General features: G+C 43.9%; 1 protein-coding gene across 1 annotated transcript in view; it reads right to left on the minus strand.

Moving 5' to 3' along the window:
• Window positions 1-660: 660 nt before the first annotated feature.
• The window catches only part of LOC106565890 (alkaline phosphatase-like), a 29241-nt gene continuing 9485 nt past the window's right edge, over window positions 661-20416 (minus strand). The window contains exons 2-12 of the mRNA XM_014133548.2: window positions 10103-10231; window positions 8804-8923; window positions 7869-7984; window positions 7297-7471; window positions 5795-5970; window positions 5436-5576; window positions 5186-5255; window positions 4912-5046; window positions 4543-4734; window positions 4284-4403; window positions 661-4124 (exon numbers count right to left, since the gene is read on the minus strand). Of these exons, the coding sequence (XP_013989023.1) occupies window positions 3859-4124; window positions 4284-4403; window positions 4543-4734; window positions 4912-5046; window positions 5186-5255; window positions 5436-5576; window positions 5795-5970; window positions 7297-7471; window positions 7869-7984; window positions 8804-8923; window positions 10103-10172 (1581 nt within the window). The 5' untranslated portion in view covers window positions 10173-10231 and the 3' untranslated portion in view covers window positions 661-3858. The remainder of the gene's footprint in view (window positions 4125-4283; window positions 4404-4542; window positions 4735-4911; window positions 5047-5185; window positions 5256-5435; window positions 5577-5794; window positions 5971-7296; window positions 7472-7868; window positions 7985-8803; window positions 8924-10102; window positions 10232-20416) is intronic.

Genomic DNA, 20416 nt, shown 5'->3' on the forward strand with positions numbered 1-20416 from the left:
TTGTCTGAATGACCTTGTGGCAAGTCGTCACATGTGACAACTTGCCCCAGTATACATCGACACATAGAACATGCTCAAAAAACATTGTGATATTGTGTAATCAGCTCTGAATGTTACTGTAAATGGATTATTATATTTACATACAGTTTAGAGCAGCAGACATATCGCTGGAGTACACAAGACAGGCTCTGGCATGTGTGTATATGTGTGTGTGTGTGTGTGTGTGTGTGTGTGTGTGTGTGTGTGTGTGTGTGTGTGTGTGTGTGTGTGTGTGTGTGTGTGTGTGTGTGTGTGTGTGTGTGTGCATGCCTACTGTATGAGACAGTATATCCACTTACACACACACACACTACTTCATACAGTGTCATGAATTTAGTGTGGTGTTATGAATTGCATTGTGGCAACAAGGATAGTAGACAGGGAGGTGGGTGTAATAAGCCTGTAATGAATATGTAATTGCAATGAGGAAATGTGATTTTGAAGGAAGGAAGGAAGGAAGGAAGGAAGGAAGGAAGGGAGGGAGGGAGGGAGGGAGGGAGGGAGGGAGGGAGGGAGGAAGGAAGGAAGGAAGGAAGGAAGGAAGGAAGGAAGGAAGGAAGGAAGGAAGGAAGGAAGGAAGGAAGGAAGGAAGGAAGGAAGGAAGGAAGGAAGGAAGGAAGGAAGGAAGGAAGGAAGGAAGGAAGGAAGGAAGGAAGGAAGGAAGGAAGGAAGGAAGGAAGGAAAAGAAAGATGGTTAGAAATTATAAAAGAAAGACAAAGGATGGCAGCACACCACCTGGCATAATGTTAAAGGCAGTGAGGCAGGTGAAGTTGCAGAACAAATCAATCAGGAGTACAGCAAAGGATTTTGACATAAATTACCGTACTCTGACTCGGTATTGTCAAAAGGTTACCAGAGAAGAAGTTGAAAGTCAGACAGCCATGCCAACAACAGTGGTTGGCTATACAAAGCCACGGCAGGTTTTTTCACCTGATTTGGAGATGCAGCTTGTTCAGTATAGTACTAGGTCAGCTGACATTTATTTTGGTCTGTCACCAAGTGAGGTCAGAAGACTTGCCTACCAGTTTGCTGTGGCACACCAGCTGAAGTTCGCACCAATGTGGGCAGAAAAAGAAAAGGCCAGCTTGGAGTGGTTTACAGGGTTCTTAAAGCGGCACCCAACGCTGTCGCTGAGAAAGCCAGAGGCAACTAGCCTTGCCAGGGCAAGTAGCTTCAACAGAGAAAATGTTAATGCTTTCTTCGACAATGTAGCATAAGTGCTACAGAGATATCAAGTTGGACCAGGAGACATATGCAATGTCGATGAAACTGGGGTGACCACTGTACCTAAACCTGACAAAGTGGTGGGCAAACGTGGATTCAAACAAGTAGGGTCACTGACCTCTGCTGAAAGGGGAACCCTCGTCACACTGGCCTGTGCTATCTCAGCCACAGGGAATAGTATACCTCCATATTTTATATTCCCCCGTGTCAACTTCCGCGATCATTTCCTGATCAACGGGCCACCTGGTAGGAAAGGAGAGACAAATCCCTCTGGGTGGATGAAAGATGTGCACTGTTGACTTCCTGAAACATTTGGTCGAGCATACGAAGTGCTCAAAGGAGAAGCCCTGTTTACTCCTTTTGGACAAAACCATGAGTCTTATCTGTCCGTTGATGGACTCACTTATGCCAGAGTAAATGGCATAATTATGCTGTCATTCCCACCCCATTGCTCTCCTCGGCTTCAACCCTTAGACAGTTCTGTCTACAGGCCGCTAAAGAGACACGTCAACACCTCTTGTGATGCCTGGATGAGGAACAATCCCAGGAAGACAATGTCAATTTATGACATTCCTGGAATTGTGGCAATCACCTATCCTCTGGCTGCAACCCCCTTGGACATTCAGGCTGGCTTTAGGGTGGCTGGAGTACAACATTACAACAGGGATGTATTTCTGGAAACCGAGTTTGCGCCATCCTACGTTACAGATCGCCCCATTCAGAACCCAGCCCTACCAGGCCCCAGCACCAACCCTGCCCTGCCAGGCCCAAGCAACATTCCAACCCTGTCAGGCCCCAACACCAATCTGCCAGGCCCCAGCACTATTCCAGCCCTGCCTGGCCCCAGCACCAACCTGCAGGCCCCAGCACCATTTCAGCCATGCCAGGCCCCAGCACTAACCTGCCAAGCCCCAGCACCATTCCAGCCCTGCCTAGCACGAGCTCAGACACAGACCTGCCCAGTTCTTATGCTAGCACCAGCTCACCCTTGCCCAGCAATGCCATTGCTGACAGCAGACTACCAACTCCAGAGGACATCCGGCCATATTCAAAAGCTGACCCCCGAAAACAAGCTTGCAAAGGAAGAAAACGGTGCAAAACAGCAATTCTAACTGACACACCAGTGAAGCATGCACTAGAAATTTAAAAGAATAAGGCACAATGTAGAAAAAGGCTGTTTCCGAAGAAAGGGAAGCAAGGGGGGAGTCAAAAACTGGATCTGCAAAGAACAAAAAGGCAGCTAAAAAAATTAATTCATAGAAGAGTCATCATCAGATGAAGAGGAGTGCTTCTGCCTCGTCTGTGTGGAGCCATTTTCAAACAGCCTCCCAAAGGAGACTTGGGTGAAGTGTGTGAGATGCAACAAATGGGCCCAGTGACGCTTGCACCTCAGGCCAGGCAATTTATGTGTGCCAGAACTGTGACTCTGAAGATGAGTCGGATTAGTCAGATACGAATGTACGTCGTATAGGCTGTTACAAAATTGTACATTAGTGCATTAGTGTGTTTAAACACCACATCTGTTTTGTTAAGACTTTAAACATTTAAGCAAGTTATCTGCAGCATTCCATTCCATTCCAATTCCAACAATTACCGTGGATCTATGTGCACGCCAGAGAAAATTTGAGTTCAAAGTAAAGTGGTCGTGCCACTTAATTAATGTGTGCTCTGCCCGTATTATTGTTTTGATTGAAAGGCATGATTTCCCAGATTCTCTAGGCAGGATTGTTTTTATTTTGAGTTCTTTAATGAAATTTTGAATTTGAAATTAAAATCAATATTCACAATTAATTAGTTGTGTTCTTTTTTGTTGATAATCCAATGTGACAACTTACCCGACGTAGTGTGACAATTTACCCGCTGATGGAGCAAATTGTCACATGTGCACACTCTCTATTTAACGGTCTACAACTCCGTACTGAAATAAGACATGAAGATGTAATGAATACAACATATGTGCCCAAGTCTTCCTTCTTTCATTTGGTATAACATTTATACCATTGTGATTTATTGTGCCCAGTAAATGTTAGACAGTGTGAAAAGTGTGAAAACATACCTCGCTCTCCCCTACATTAGGTTTATAATTTACAAAAGGAACTGGCTTCTTTGAAAAGTTGACTGTTCCATAGTCATGGAATTGACAGACAACAAATATATAGGTGGGCAGCAACATTGCTTTGTCATCAATACCGGGAGGGTATTTTACCCATACAATGATTGATATAAATTCAGAGATATACCCTTCTCTTAAACCAACTGATATGACAGAATTCTTCACATAGATTTGGTGTTACCTGAATAGTGATCAATACCAAAGTAAAATAACACAACCTATCCTATATGTTACAGTATAAATAAAGTGATATCCTCTTATTTTCCCTAACACTAAATCTGACTGAACAACACCAACCCTCAAAACACTAACTTTAAATGCCCTTGCAGTGGTCATTACAGAATGAAAAAATAATAATCTTCAATATAAAAAAATGGTAAGAAGAAAATCTGCATTGCAACGGGAAAAAAAGGTGTGGGAGTATTACATGTATACTAAGAGGAGGGGTGGGGTAGTGCAGGAGGGGGGTTGGGGTGAAAGGTCAGCAGAGGAGGCGGATGAGTGTGAGGAGAGCTGTCAGGCTGGGCAGAGCAGCGCTGAGACTAGAGGCTCCACTGGATGACATGCAGTGGTCTCTGTTCTGGCCAATGCAGGCAGCATAAGCCATGACATGGGGAATGTAGTTCTGCTCGTGGACACCGTGCAGCAGGTGAGCCATGGGGCCCTTAGCAAACACAGCCACATCCTCTCCTCCATGAGTCTCTATACTCAGCGGCACTGCAGACTGGGCCTTGTAGTTATTTTCCTCTGAAGAGAGGGAAGGAAGGGAAGGGGTGGAGGTAGGAAAAGGGAAGGAGAAAGAGATCAGATGGATGATTTTCTGGCATGCCAAAGACCAAGTGGTGTTCTCTATGACAGAGGACTGTCAAAATGGCAATACTCCATTGATGATAAGATTTCACTTACCATAGTCAAGGGTGGAGACGTTCTCTCTCAGACCATTGACTACTTTGAACCCTGGTCCGTTCCCATATAAGATGGCGGTGAAGGGCTTCTGGTCCACATCACTCAACATGGGAGCCAGTCCTATAGACAGAGAGGAAAATAATGAACCACCTCCATCACAAACCATTAATCACAACATCCACGACATCCAAGTGACTGATGACTGAGTGTAGCCACATACAATATACAATACATTGTTGCAAAATCATCCACTGCTCACCAAAAATTGTGTTCCCCCTTGGAGTGTAGCCTCCGAAGTTGAACATGTGAGAATGGTCAGCAGTGACGACAGTCATTGTGTCATTTATGCTGGTCATGAGGCCGGCGTGGCCAATGGCCCGGTCCATCTCCACTGCCTCGTGCAGGGCCTGCTTGGCTTTACCGTCGTGATGTCCGTGGTCGATGCGCCCCCCTGCCAACGCACAGCCTGGTTAACCTCTCTCTCTCAGGCAGATGAGAAAATCTAGCATCAGCACTGGCAAAGCAGCCTCAGCTGTACAACTTCACATTCAACATTATATACATTATTAACCTTATGCAACAGATACAGTATTTACTGGTGCCAGAGTAAATGTAACACAACAATCACCCTCCACCAGCAGGTAGAATCCACTGGGGTTTTTCTTCAGGATCTTGATGGCCACCTCCACCATCTCTGTCAGTGAAGGATCTGTCTCATTGTTTCTCTCCAGGTCATAGGGAAGATCTCCAGGCTCAAACAGACCTGTGTTAACACAGAAAGCAGGGTTTAATATATTGCAAAATAGGTAGAGAAGATGATCAGTGGTTAACATGAATAGAAAAGATGAAACAGGCAGGTCATGAAATCAATAAAGAGCTAACAATTTAAAAAAATAACTCACCCAAAAGGTAATCCACACTATTAGGGTTTAGCGATAAAAGTTCCTTCTTGTTCCATACATAGTGGGCGTTCTGTTTATTTAATAGATAAAACAATACATCATATGGCATTGATCTAACCCTGTGACAACCTAAAGCTATTCAAATATTCTTGATAAGAAAAATGTTGAAAAGAGGAGGACGGAAGAAAGGAAGAAACAACAGGACATGGTAGAAGAGCAGTGAGAGAAGAACTAAGACAGAGCAGCTGACCTTGTTTTTCATTCGGTTATTCCACTCCTCCACCAAGTTCCTTCTATCGATGCGGGTACCGAAGTGTTTCTTCTCTCCAGGATACTCCACATCTGACTGGTTTTTGGGGAACATGTACTTCCTCCCTCCTCCCATAATCACCTAGACATCCACCACAGAGATACAACATTTGATTTATCTCTATGGACATCCCTGGTAGGGTTGAATATTTTCCTGGTATTATTATCTGTGTGCCTTTACATTACAGGTGCAAGTTGTTCAATATTACTGTCTGAACAATAAAAAAAATGCTCTGTTTTTAACATGATTACTGGATATTTTCTGTAACATCAGGATCCATATTATATGCTGTGACTCACATCGATGTCAGGAATGTTCTCAAAGAGCTGCCTGGCGATGTCCTTGCAGCCTGCCTGTACTGCCTCAGCGGGCATCTCTCCATCGGAGTACCAGTCCCTGTCCACACAGTGGGCATAGGCTGCACTGGGGGTGGCATGGTTCACACGCGTTGTCGTGACTATTCCCACTGACTTGCCTGGGTAAAAACACACACAAACAGTTTTTGAACCTGCTGCTTGGATTCTGTGCAATAGTCTGCCAGATCTGAAGACAACCAATAGCTCCAAAGAATCTGCTAATTCTAGTTGAACTTGAACAATTCTGTTGACACCCAGGGGACCATCGAGAGCATCCTGACCGGTTGCATCACCGCCTGGTATGGCAACTGCTTGGCATCTGACCGTAAGGCACTACAGAGTGTTGTGGGTAGGGCCCAGTACATCACTGGAGCCAAGCTTCCTGCAATCCAGGACCAATATAATAGGCGGTGTCAGAGGAAAGCCCAAAAAATTGTCAGAGACTCCAGTCACCCAAGTCATAGACTGTTTCCTCTGCAACTGCACAGCAAACGGTACCAGAGCCAGCAAACGGACCAAAAGGCTCATTAACAGCTTCTACCCCCAAGCCATAAGACTGCTGAACAATAAATCAAATGGCCACCGGACTATTACATTGACCCTCCCGTTTGTTTTGCACACCGCTGCTACTCGCTGTTTATTATCTATGCATAGTCACTTCACCCCTACCTATATGTACAAATTCCCTCTAACCCGTACCCACCTAACACTAACTCGGTACCGGTACCGCCTGTATATAGCCTCGTTATTGTAATGTTATTGTGTTACGTTTTATTATTTTGTACTTTAGTTTATTTGGTAAATATTTTCTTAACTCTTCTTGAACTGCACTGTTGGTTAAGGGCTTGTAAGTAAGCATTTCACGGTAAGGTCTACACTTGTTGTATTCGGTGCATGTGACAAATAAAGTTTAATTTGATTTGAATTCAATTTTCACTAATTTGAGAAATATGACAATTTATGTTTTTTTTGTTTGTTGTTTACCCATCATGGTTAGAGTACTTAATGAGTACTTAATGTTAGACAGAGAATTATGGTTGTACAAATATTTCCACAGAAACTAACGAGTTAAAGCCTGTCCCTGATGTGAGTTATCTATTTCTGTGTGTTACAGTATGTGAAGGGCTCATGTCATAAGTTCACTGCCTGCCTGGTCTGGTCGCTAAGGATTGGATCCCTGATCCTCTCTGACCCCTGACCTCTACTCCAGAAGACTTGTTTTCATTCTTGCCATGTCTCTAAGTCATTGGGGACTGCTAGGGAGTCTCTACCTTTGAGAGAATACATCCACAGCTATAAACTCCCCATTGAGATCCATGAATGCCTACGATTACAATGTTATCATGGTGTGTCTCTACTGCTTATCTCAGGTTGGCCAAATAAGGCTTAGTAGATCTGGTGTGGAAAGGTACTGTGAAAAAACATGAGTTATAATGAGACAGTACCGGCTTCCTTGGCCCATCTGAGGATGGAGGTGACCTCATTGCCCTGTGTGGAGTTGCACTGGGAGCGGACGGCAGCTGCACTCACACCCACCGTTCCCTCGTTGGCCTTCACCCCACAGAGGAATGCTGTGGCTGTACCCGCACTGTCTGACACCTGGGCATTGGTGTTATATGTCTGCAGAGACAGGACAGTAATGTGTGAATTATATAGAATTGTAGTAGGAGACATTGTTCTGCATGCCATGTTGGTGTTATCCACACCTCCAAGCATCACCTTTAAACGCTCAGATTGTGTCATTTCTTTTACATTCTAAACTCTTACACAATTATTGACACAGACTACTACATGATCAATCATGTGTGGAATGTGCTGCTCCCTTAACTATAAAGACAGTTCTATGATGTGTGGCTTCTTGCCAAGTATGTAACATAATAACACATTATTATCGTATGACATAGACAGTATGTGACCAGGTATATTGGTCCTGCTCTTGGTGAACCATTCATTACTTCCAGATCAATAATGCATGCTATTCTATAGCTTTTCTATATGATAACAGATCAGGTCAGACCTTGGAAAGCGCAACAAAGGGGAAATAGTCCATCTCCAGCTGGGTCTCTTCCCCACTCTGTCTGCTCAGCTGCCCCTTCAGTATTCGTGCTGCCGTCACTGTGGGAATGCCCATTCCTACACAACAAAAGCAAAGCAGTGCTCAGTCTGTTATGGTGTGATTTTAAATAAGGGATAGAAAGCCTTTCCATCTCATGCATTAACACCTTTTGGTTTTCTATCTGGTTAACATGGCTGTGTGGTCACTTTTCACAGCAGCTGCTCTACCCACTGAACAAACAACTCTACATTTGGTGGTAAGAAACCCTGTCAAAAGAGCTTTTACTTTAGATCTGCCTTTTCACAAGTCAACAAAATTTGTATTTTTAGAGATGACTATCTATTTTCCATTTGTTTTTATATGGGTATCAAAATGGATGCTTTTCCGGAGGATGTGAACTGACGTGACCTTTCACTTTATCCAGCATGATTGTTTTAAGCATGGTTGTCATACATGATAGAGTAAGGTACATTGTATGCTGCTGCATGTAAAACATAGACAGTTAAGATCCTTTGGGGGGGACAGTTTAATGGGTCACTACATAACATAATGTTAAGCAGAAGCCATGTTATCCATTGGCACTGACAGCATGTTTGTTTAATGCTCGATGGCTCCCATATTCAACATTCGATTTAGAAAGCCTGAAACATACTATTTACTTCTGACTGGATTGCGTCAATCCTCCAGAATGTTTTGATGGACACGACTGTGTTTGATGAGGAGGATATACTTATCATCAAAATACTAGTTTTCTACAACCAGAAAGATCATCTGGAAATGTATACAAATATTACATCTGTATGCTGCACATAAGCTCATAGAGTTAAGACTTCACTTCATCATACAGTATGGCACAGACTCATGGAATGAAAAAGGCTCCTGTAATCACGGCTTACCATCACCAAGGAAGAGGATGAGGTTCTTTGCAGTGTTTTGATTGAGCTTCTGAAGTGTGAGGGCATTCTTCAAAGTACGCTGGGCCCATGTATTCCAGAACAGGGGATCTTTCTCTTGGTCTGCAACACGGAGGTAGAGTTTTAGTTTTAAATGAGGAGGGAAAGAGGCCAGTAGAAGTGATCTGTAACACCTGCGAAAGTACTGGGACAAGTAGGACGGAATATGCACCAATTAAATGGAAAACACGTTGAGGTTTATCCAGGGAAGCATTTTTTGATGGACGAAAACTTGATTAACACAGAAAAGATGAGTTGTCCATTATTTCCAAAATATCACTTCCTTATTTACTTATATTTCATAACCCAGTTATAACCTTTCTAATTAATGTTTTACTGCCAGACAACTTCAAAGTTCCTTTGTGAGTAACTTATTTCTTTACTGGTTTTAAGTCTCAGCATGACATATAATATGAACAAGTATGGACGATAATATCAAGGGACCAACAGGATGACCATAAGCACATACACATGTACTGTGTTGATAATGACATGTTCTGTAGGGTCTGCCACTGCCAACCATATGACCTTGGACATCTCCAGCATGTAAGCTTCTTATTTCTGAAATCACGTTGCCTACTATACACCAGCAAATACATTAATGATGTTACGATAAGAAGGAACCTAATCTTATAACTGTTTAGGAACAAATATTACACATCTGGAATCCATTTTGTGAACCTCTCCTTATCGGTACATACTATTCAGGAGCTAAATGATTCTGGTCATTTTGTAGAGAGAACAGAGAAAATGGAGGTTCACTAGCCATCGTATTGTAAATGCAGTGTGAATTATGTTCAGTGGGGTCAATAGACTGACAGTTATAACCCTAACAAGCCGTGTTATCCTAAACAGGATGCCATAAACAACAGATAAGTGGCACTTCCTTAATAAGAGCAGTTGAAGACTTCTGCATGTGTCACATCTCCAATAAATCAAAGCCCAATTTAGTTTCTACCCTTCTTCCTGAAATGTGCACTCATTCACTCCTCCTCAAGGACTATAGGAGCATTGGATTGGTTCCAGCATGTGCTAAAGGATCTTTCCACCACATTTCCTAAACCTGTCCCTTTCCTTTGAAATATATGAACGGGAGTGAACAAGTGCACACTTCAGCGAGAAGATGGAACGAAATAGATCTGTGTTAGTATGTGTCCCCTCTGAGCTCTTCCTGGTGGATTTCAGTCAAACAGCTGGATGCTGTTAAGAGACATTACATTTATTGACAGGTGTGTGTATTACCAGGAAACTGTGGCTTCCCCAGGCCTCCCCAGACCAGGCAGGAGCAGATGAGCAGGATTGTCACCTTCATGATGCTTTCTCTCTATCACTGTAGTGTTATCACATACCACGTCCCAAACTAGAGGGAGTCTGTAAAATAAGGAGAAATAGGTGTTTATGAAAGTTGGAGATGAGTTTGATTTAAAGTGCAGCAAAGGATGTGGAAAGTTGGTAGGTTTCAACATAGACATTCACAGTGAACAGAAGTAGTGGTTTTGTTGTAGTGTAGTCCTAACACGGCCCCATGGGCCCTGAGCAGCCAGCCTTCATCTATTATTACACCCCCCACCCCTGTCCCTCCACTTTTCCTCTGCAGTCCCACCCCTATCCCTCCCCTGTCCCTCCCTTTTTCCTCTGAAAGTCCCACCCCTATCCCTCCCCTGTCCCACCCCTGTCCCTCCACTGTGCTGTGGTCAAGGTCGCTTTAATGGGATTGTGGGCCAAATCACAGAGAGATTTAACAGCCATAACAAGAGGTTTCAAAATTATTGTTGCACATGCTCTAAATAACCATTATGTGCTTCAAAGAAAATCGTATTTCACAAATTCTTGAAACTGTGCGCGAATGAGCCCTGTTATTTTATGCTATTAAAACAGACAACACAAGTCCTCCAACATTAGTATATAATATGCTGTAGTTGAATTTAGGGCTGGGCTATATATTGAATGAATTAGATTAATTTGAATGTATGTTTTTGTGTTATATTTGTTTATGCCCATAGAGAATAACAAAGCCATGTTAGGTTCACAAGGGAACAAGCATGTCCTTTTGATCGGGGGTGTGGTTCTCAAAAGATCAAGGACCTTGAGGATTTAAAGACACTAATACTTCTCGAGCAGTTCAAGAATTTCCTTCATGAAAGGGTTGCTACATACATTTATGAGCACAAGGATCTCACTCTTGAGAAAGCTGCAGTTCTTGCAGAAGAGTTTGTGTTGACACAAAACTTCCTTACAAACCTTTTGTCCGACAGACAAATCTGGATTTGGCGGTTGCCTGGAGAACGTTACCTGCCCGAGTGCATAGTGCCAACTGTAGAGTTTGGTGGAGAATGAACAATGGTCTGGGGCTGTTTTTCATGGCTCATGCTAGGCCCCTTAACTTAATTCCAAATAAATAGAACCAGGGGAGGACAACCCTATTCCAGATGACGCGCAGCCCCAAGTACGGATACAAATACAGCATCACCATCAGCCATTGAGCGTGAGCGAAATGCGTAGTATTATGAAAGAAGCACCAGATCCAGTAAGAGAGGGACAGGAATTTATCAGTTTCTTGAGGAGACAAGGTAGAATTTTTGGATTCCATGCTGGTCATTACGATCATATTGTACACTCGCTGTTGCCAAGAGCCATGTTGCCAACACTCGCACAGGGGTATAGAACACTGGCTTGGACCCAGCAACAGCCAATTATGAAATTGAAGGATTCTTAACTACGGTTGGGAATGTGTTGTTCCGACCAGAAGCTAGGAAAATGAATAACTCTACTCAGGGTGCGAAAGAGGGAGTACGCAATTATGTGGATGGGATGGATGATGCGTTGCATACTAACCTGACGATGGGAGATAGATATGATCAAAATGCAGGAATATGTACGTCAACTTTGATGACAGGTTTGAAACCTGTTATCAAAACGGCTATTGCAGGGGTGGTGGATCAGCATTCTCACTGGGATGAAATAGTACAAGCAGCGTTGAGAGTAGAATCTAATTCCATTTACTCCGCAGCAGTACGAGTGGTTAATGCTGCCACAGTGAAAGTCACTAACAGTGGTTACAATGGCCCAAATAAGACAAAGGGACAGGCAAGAAAATCAACAGAGGCCTGTTTTAGGTGTGGTGTTGAGGGTCATTGGAAAAGGGATTGTAGGGTGGTACTGGAACCCGCTGCCTTGGGAGGAAATGCTGCTGTAAAAGCGTTTGCTTCTTTGTCAAAAGAGCAGCAGCAAACCCTCTTGAAAGCAGCGGAACATTTTGCATAGCAGTACATGGCCTCCATTCGATCAATAGTGGTTCATAGAGATTACAGTTTCTATGTGAAAGGAGACGTAGGAGGTCACGTCTCACACAACTTTCTAATAGATACAGGCGCTCAAATATCACTAATTCCATACGATGAAAGATTGACTAAGTTTGCGACAGGGAAAAGTATAATGTTCAGCGGGGTAACAGGGACACAATCTAAGGTGATACAACTATTACCTATGTCATTAAACCTAGGAGCAGTGACAATACCAGGATAATTTTACATTGCTACGAGAATAGAACCGATTTTGGGGTTGGATAATCTTTGTGAGATGCCGGGGGAATGGATTCTGAAAGGTAACAAATAAAAATTGGCAGTAAGAACGGCGAAAGCAGAGCAATTGTTGTTTCAGGACCATCCATTCTGGGCAAAAGACGCATTAGATTGTGGTCTAATCAAAGGTTGCAAGCCTGTTGTGGTTGAGGGAGAACTGCCGCCACCAATGAAGCAATACCCTATTAAACCAGAGGCTGAGAAATCGGCGGCAGAGGACCTTCCAATATTACTTGAACGTGGCATAGTGATCAGCGGACCAGCTCGATGCAACAGCCCTTTATACCCAGTAAAAAAATGACTAAAATGGCGTATTACTGTGGATTTTCGTGGCATAAACAAACATGCAGTGAAAATCACACCAGTGGTAGCAGATTTGGCATACCTAATGGCATCTATTCCCTCAGACTCAGAATGGTACAGTGTGTTAGACATGAAAAACTGATTTTGGTCTGTGCCGGTGGCTGAGGAGTCACGACACTGGTTCGGGTTCTGTTGCCAGGGGGAGCAATTTACGTGTGCTAGAGTGCCGATGGGATTAACAAATAGTCTCACTTGGTATCATTCTGCATTGAAGCAATCATTAAAAGGGTGGACATTTGAAGGTTCTGTGTTGGTACAATGCGTGGATGATTTGTTATTAGCGTCAAAAGACGAAGAAACTCATATGCGAGACCTCACCACATTGGTAGACTATTTGGCGCAACAGGGTCATAAGGCATCGTATGAGAAAGCACAACTAGCAAAGCAAGAAGTAACATATTTGGGGTTGCGATTTCTAAGGGCATGAAACACATTACCTGGGATCGGGTAGAAACCATGCGTTCTTTGGCACGGCCAAACACTCCTCGCACGCTCAGGAAAACTTTAGGAGTTTTCAATTTTGTTAGACATTTTATTCCGTCATTCTCTGAAATTACTGAGCCACTTACAGAGTTGACGAAAGGGGGGAAGGATGAGAGGATAGAGTGGAATCACGAATGTGAGGAAGCGTTTGTCGAGTTAAAGAAGCAATTGTGTCAAGCGCCAGCATTGGGATTGCCAAACCTAAAATGACATTATACATTTTTTGTTCATGAACAAGAAGGACATTGTAGTGTGGTGGTTACACAAAACCATGGGGGTTGAGAGAGACGGGTAATGTACTGGAGTAAATCGCTAGACTCGGTGGCAAAAGGAATGCCACTGTGCCTTAGGGTGGTACAGGCGACTGAAATGGTGTTGCATAACACGGCTTCCGTTACAATGGGTCAAAAAGTAGATTTGTATGTTCCACACGCAGTAGCAACCATAGTGAACAGCACGAAAGCACAACATGTTACTAGTGCAAGATGGACAAAATGGGAGTTAACGTCAAATGGGGAAAATCTACAATTTCAGAAGATAGGTGCTTTGAATCCTGCGTTGTTAATGCCGTTGCCTGGGGAAGGTGAATCGCATACATGTAACCCAGATCAGATTACTCCAAAACCTAGGCCTGATTTGCAAGAGACAGCATTAGAATCGGGAAAAGTATTGTATACAGATGGCTCTAGTTACATGACCACAGAAGGGAAGAGAGTAACGGGGTACGCTGTGTGTGATGACAGGAGAAAAGGCTAGCCCAAGGCTAGCCCAATGTCGGCCTCAGTGTCAGCCCAGGGGGCGGAGTTACATGCACTAGCTGATGCTTGTAGGTTGTCGGAAGGGGAGAATTTAACAATATACACAGATTATCCGTATACATTTGAAGTAGTTCATGATTTTGGTACATTGTGGTCACAAAGAGGCATGTTAACAGCGACAGGAACACCAATAAAAAATGGACCGGAGGTAGAGGTATTATTAGAAGCATGTCAGTTACCCAGTGAATTAGCAGTGGTGAAATGTGAAGCTCATACTAGTCGCACAGATAAAATCGCCATAGGTAATTGTAGAGCAGACGAGAAAGTGTTACAGAACCACATGTAAATATTGTGAATACGAAGGCTGGAATTGTGAGTCTAAAAGATTTACAGAAGCAAACTAACAAGAAAGAAATGTGGGAGTGGTTAGAGCAGGGGTGCCAAGTAGACATTGAAGGGTTATGGTATAACCCTACCACTGGAAGGCCATTGGCACTAGCTTTAAGCACCAGCTGTCAGAGCAGCTCACAGATCACTGCACCTGTACATAGCCCATCTATAATTTAGCCCAAACAACTACCTCTTCCCTACTGTATTTATTTATTTATTTTGCTCCTTTGCACCCCATTATTTCTATTTCTACTTTGCACTTTCTTCCACTGCAAATCTACCATTCCAGTGTTTTACTTGCTATATTGTATTTACTTTGCCACCATGGCCTTTTTTGCCTTTACCTCCCTTATCTCACCTCATTTGCTCACATTGTATATAGACTTATTTTTCTACTGTATTAATGACTGTATGTTTGTTTTACTTCATGTGTAACTCTGTGTTGTTGTATGTGTCAAACTGCTTTGCTTTATCTTGGCCAGGTCGCAATTGTAAATGAGAACTTGTTCTCAACTTGCCTACCTGGTTAAATAAAGGTGAAATAAAATAAAATTGGCGCCAAGTGGGATACATGTTACTCTTTCTGAAATGTATCATGGACCAACTCATCAATCGGCTGAGAACATGTACTCTCAGTTCAAGAAGACGTGGTGGGGAAAGGGCGTGTTAGGAACATTTCGGTACTGGGTTAAAAGATGTGTGATATGTGCCTAACATAATATTGCACCAACAATGCCTACTCCTGCCCGACAGCAACCCTTGCCGGAAGGACCATTCACATCATTGCAGATTGACTTTATAGGGCCACTCCCTCGAAGCAGGGGGAAGACCCATGTATCGGTGGTGGTGGACAGATTTTCAAGATGGATGGAAGTATTTTCAACTTCCACAGCATCAGTGAACTTTGTGGCACAAACTTTGTTGATGGAAGTGATACCGAGATGGGGCTTATTTCGGACATTAGATTCCGATCAAGGAACGCATTTCACTTCTAAAGTGCTACAATCAGTATGTAAGGCTTTGGGAACCTCCCATGCTTTTCATTGTCCATATAGGCCGCAAGCGGCAGGGATTACTGAGCGTCAGAATCATTCGATTAAGGAGAAATTGGCCAAGACTTTAGGTACCGAAGGGAAAGACTGGGTTACGAATTTACACATGGTACTGATGTCAATGAGCGTGTCAACTAACGCCACTACTGGACTCACGCCACACAAAGTGGTGACTGGCAGACCGATGAGGGTTCCAGGGGCTGTTATTCACATGTCACAAATGAGTGATTTGGCAATAATGGGAGAATCTTGTTGTCATTTTGTCAGAAAATGACCCATGCGTTGCAGTGTGTATATTCCCAGGTGAAAGCTGCACACGAGGAACAGGCGCCAGGAGATAACCGAGAGCACGGGCTGACTCCTGGAGATCGAGTGTACATCAAGATCCACCAGGCGGGGGTGTTGGGACAGCGTTGGTCAGGACCACACACCGTACAACTTACCGCAACCGCAGCGGTAAAGATCACAGCCTCTCCTCGGTGGGTTCACACTTCTCACGTAAAGCAAGATCCCACAGCATAATGGGTGAGCTAGAAGTCGCCATGATAGCTGAAGCGGAGCTAAAGCGAGAGAGAAAGAGTAGAGTCCACTGTAGACAAGCAGTTGGGCTGGGTCTGGGAGCGATTTTAACTGTCACCATTTTAGTGTTGGTTGCTCTGATGGGTTAATGAACCATGTAAAGACGATAGATTGACTATTAACATAGAATGGGTTGCCAAATATGAAGACGCGAGAATGCATTGGGGTAAAGTCGATACTAACGCTACGACTACTAGACAGGTTACTAATCACGATGTATCACCAGTAATGTAATGCCCTTTAGTACAGCAACTAAGGGAGTGAAGTGGTCAGGGAAAGTTTTGGACACCAGTAGACCATGAACTTGGGGAAATATAGCTTGTTGGGGTAATTATACTCTGGACAACATCCTAAGGGGGGAATATGGGAACCAAACTATTCTTACTGTCAAGCGACAGGGGGAAGAAGATGCATATGAGCAGATGAAAGCATACTTACAAACTCATTTAAGGCCTGAACTAGTGACAGAGACCAACATCCATCAATGTAGATGGTATGATGGAGGGGTCAAGGGTCAGTCCTACGGAGTGTTAGTTGCAGATTCTGGCTGAACCGATATCAGTGCATTCTATGGGGTCCAAAAAAACAAGGCATTAATGTTACAGGGAATCGGGAGAGCAGAATTTAATAGGACTGGGGCGGAGGTTTGTGTGGGTAGTAAGTTAAGGAAGTGGGTACTAGAGTCTCTGGGGAACGATACCACTCCTCTATGAATATTGGTACAGGAAATAGCTCGTAGGAAAGGGAGGACGGCTAGTTGTGTACAATATAGGGACTATTATGAAGAGGAATTGAACGTTACACATACCCAGATAATGGTGAAAGTAGCAGAGAAAGTGTTGTCATTTCAGACACTGTTGTCAACTTTCAGTAATAAGTTTGTCACAGAAGGCATAACACTTGAAAGAATAGCAACCGATCCCTGTATACAGGAGGCCACATCGCCAGAAGGAAAGTTTGCTGTGATAATAGCATCACATCTCCTGCAGAGTGTGATTAAGAAACATGTGACTCAGAGTTTTGTACAGTTGGATACTCTTCCAACGCCACTCATTTTATTTAATTTAATTTCACCTTTATTTAACCAGGCAGGCTAGTTTAGAACACGTTCTCATTTACAACTGCGACCTGGCCAAGATAAAGCAAAGCAGTGACACAGACAACAACACAGAGTTACACATGGAATAAACAATAAACAAGCCAATAACACAATAAACAAGTCAATGACACAGTAGAAAAAAAAAAGTCTATATACAGTGTGTGCAAAAGGCATGAGGAGGTAGGCAATATATAGGCCATAGTAGCGAAGAATTACAATTTAGCAGATTAACACTGGAGTGATAAATGAGCAGATGATGATGTACAAGTAGAGATACTGGTGTGCAAAAGAGCAGAAAAGTAAATAAAAACAGTATGGGGATGAGGTAGGTAGATTGGGTGGGCTATTTATTTACAGATGGACTATGTACATCTGCATCGATCGTTTAGCTGCTCAGATAGCTGATGTTTAAAGTTGGTGAGGGAAATATAAGTCTCCAACTTCAGCGATTTTTGCAATTCGTTCCAGTCACTGGCAGCAGAGAACTGGACGGAAAGGTGGCCAAATGAGGTGTTGGCTTTGGGGATGATCAGTGAGATATACCTGCTGGAACATGTGCTACGGGTGGGTGTTGTTATCGTGACCAGTGAACTGAGATAAGGCGGAGCTTTACCTAGCATAAAGTTATAGATGACCTGGAGCCAGTGGGTCTGGCGACGAATATGTAGCGAGGGCCAGCCGACTAGAGCATACAGGTCGCAGTGGTGGGTGGTATAAGGTGATTTGGTAACAAAATGGATGGCACTGTGATAGACTGCATCCAGTCTGCTGAGTAGAGTATTGGAAGCTATTTTGGAGATGACATCGCCGAAGTCGAGGATCGGTAGGATAGTCAGGTTTACTAGGGTAAGCTTGGCGGCGTGAGTGAAGGAGGCTTTGTTGCGAAATAGAAAGCTGATTCTAGATTTGATTTTGGATTGGAGATGTTTAATATGAGTCTGGAAGGAGAGTTTACAGTCTAGCCAGACACCTAGGTATTTATAGTTGTCCACATATTCTAGGTCAGAACCGTCCAGTGTGGTAATGCTAGTCATGCGGGCGGGTGCGGGCAGCGAACGGTTGAAAAGCATGCATTTGGTTTTACTAGTGTTTAATAGCAGTTGGAGGCCACGGAAGGAGTGTTGTATGGCATTGAAGCTCATTTGGAGGTTAGTTAGGTCAGTGTCCAAGGAAGGGCCAGAAGTATACAGAATGGTGTCGTCTGCGTAGAGGTGGAACAGGGAATCACCCGCAGCAAGAGCGACATCATTGATATATATATACAGAGAAAAGAGTCGGCCCGAGAATTGAACATTGTGGTATCCCCATAGAGACTGCCAGAGGTCCGGACAACAGGCCCTCCAATTTGACACACTGAACTCTGTCTGCAAAATAGTTGGTGAACCAGGAGAGGCAGTCATTTGAGAAACCAAGGCTGTTGAGTCTGCCGATAAGAATACGGTGATTGACAGAGTCGAAAGCCTTGGCCAGATCGATGAAGACGGCTGCACAGTACTGTCTTTTATCGATGGTGGTTATGATATTGTTTAGGACCTTGAGCGTGGTTGAGGTGCACCCGTGACCGGCTCGGAAACCGGATTGCACAGCGGAGAAGGTACGGTGGGATTCGAAATGGTCAGTGATCTGTTTATTAACTTGGCTTTCGAAGACGTTAGAGAGGCAGGACAGAATAGATATAGGTCTATAGCAGTTTGGGTCTAGAGTGTCACCCCCTTTGAAGAGGGGGATGACTGTGGCAGCTTTCCAATCTTTAGGGATCTCGGACGATACGAAAGAGAGGTTGAACAAGCTGGTAATAGGGGTTGCAACAATGGCGGCGGATAGTTTTAGAAAGAGAGGGTCCAAATTGTCAAGTCCAGCTGATTTGTACGGGTCCAGGTTTTGCTCTTTCAGAACATCTGCTATCTGGATTTGGGTGAAGGATAAGCTGGGGAGGCTCGGGTGAGTAGTTGCGGGGGGGCGGAGCTGTAGGCCGGGGTTGGAGTAGCCAGGAGGAAGACATGGGCAGCTGTAGAGAAATGCTTATTGAAATGTTCGATTATCATGTATTTATCGGTGGTGACAGTGTTAACTAGCCTCAGTGCAGTGGGCAGCTGGGAGGAGATGCTCTTGTTTTCCATGGACTTTACAGTGTCCCAAAACTTTTTGGAGTTAGAGCTACAGGTTGCAAATTTCTGCTTGAAAAAACTAGCCTTTGCTTTCCTGACTGACTACGTGTATTGGTTCCTGACTTCCCTGAACAGTTGCATATCGCGGGGACTATTTGATGCTATTGCAGTCCGCCACAGGATGTTTTTGTGCTGGTCAAGGGCAGTCAGGTCTGGAGTGAACCAAGGGCTATATCTGTTCTTAGTTCTGCATTTTTTGAAAGGGGCATGCTTATCTAAGATGGTGAGGAAATTACTTTTAAAGAACGACCAGGCATCCTTAACTGACGGGATGAGGTCAATATCCTTCCAGGATACCCGGGCCAGGTTGATTAGAAAGGCCTGCTCGCAGAAGTGTTTTAGGGAGCGTTTGACAGTGATGAGGGGTGGTCGTTTGACCGCGGACCCATAGCGGATACAGGCAATGAGGCAGTGATCGCTGAGATCCTGATTGAAAACATCAGAGGTGTATTTGAAGGGCAAGTTGGTCAGGATAATGTCTATGAGGGTGCTCATGTTTACGAATTTAGGGTTGTACCTGGTGGGTTCCTTGATGATTTGTGTGAGATTGAGGGCATCTAGCTTAGATTGTAGGACTGCCGGGGTGTTAAGCATATCCCAGTTTAGGTCACCTAACAGATTGAACTCTGAAGCTAGATGGGGGGCGATCAATTCACATATGGTGTCCAGGGCACAGCTGCGAGCGGGGGTCGATAACCGGCGGCAACAGTGAGAGACTTATTTCTGGAGAGATTCATTTTTAAAATTAGAAGTTCGAACTGTTTGGGTATAGACCTGGAAAGTATGACAGAACTTTGCAGGCTATCTCTGCAGTAGATTGCAACTCCTCCCCCTTTGGCAGTTCTATCTTGACGGAAAATGTTGTAGTTGGGTATGGAAATCTCAGAATTTTTGGTGGCCTTCCTAAGCCAGGATTCAGACACGGCAAGGACATCAGGGTTGGCGGAGTGTGCTAAAGCAGTGAGTAAAACAAACTTAGGGAGGAGGCTTCTGATGTTAACATGCATGAAACCAAGGCTTTTTTGATCATAGAAGTCAACAAATGAGGGTGCCTGGGGACACGCAGGGCCTGGGTTTACCTCC

This window comes from Salmo salar, chromosome ssa12 (genome assembly GCF_905237065.1).
Source record: "Salmo salar chromosome ssa12, Ssal_v3.1, whole genome shotgun sequence".
Classification (NCBI taxonomy): Eukaryota; Metazoa; Chordata; class Actinopteri; order Salmoniformes; family Salmonidae; genus Salmo; species Salmo salar.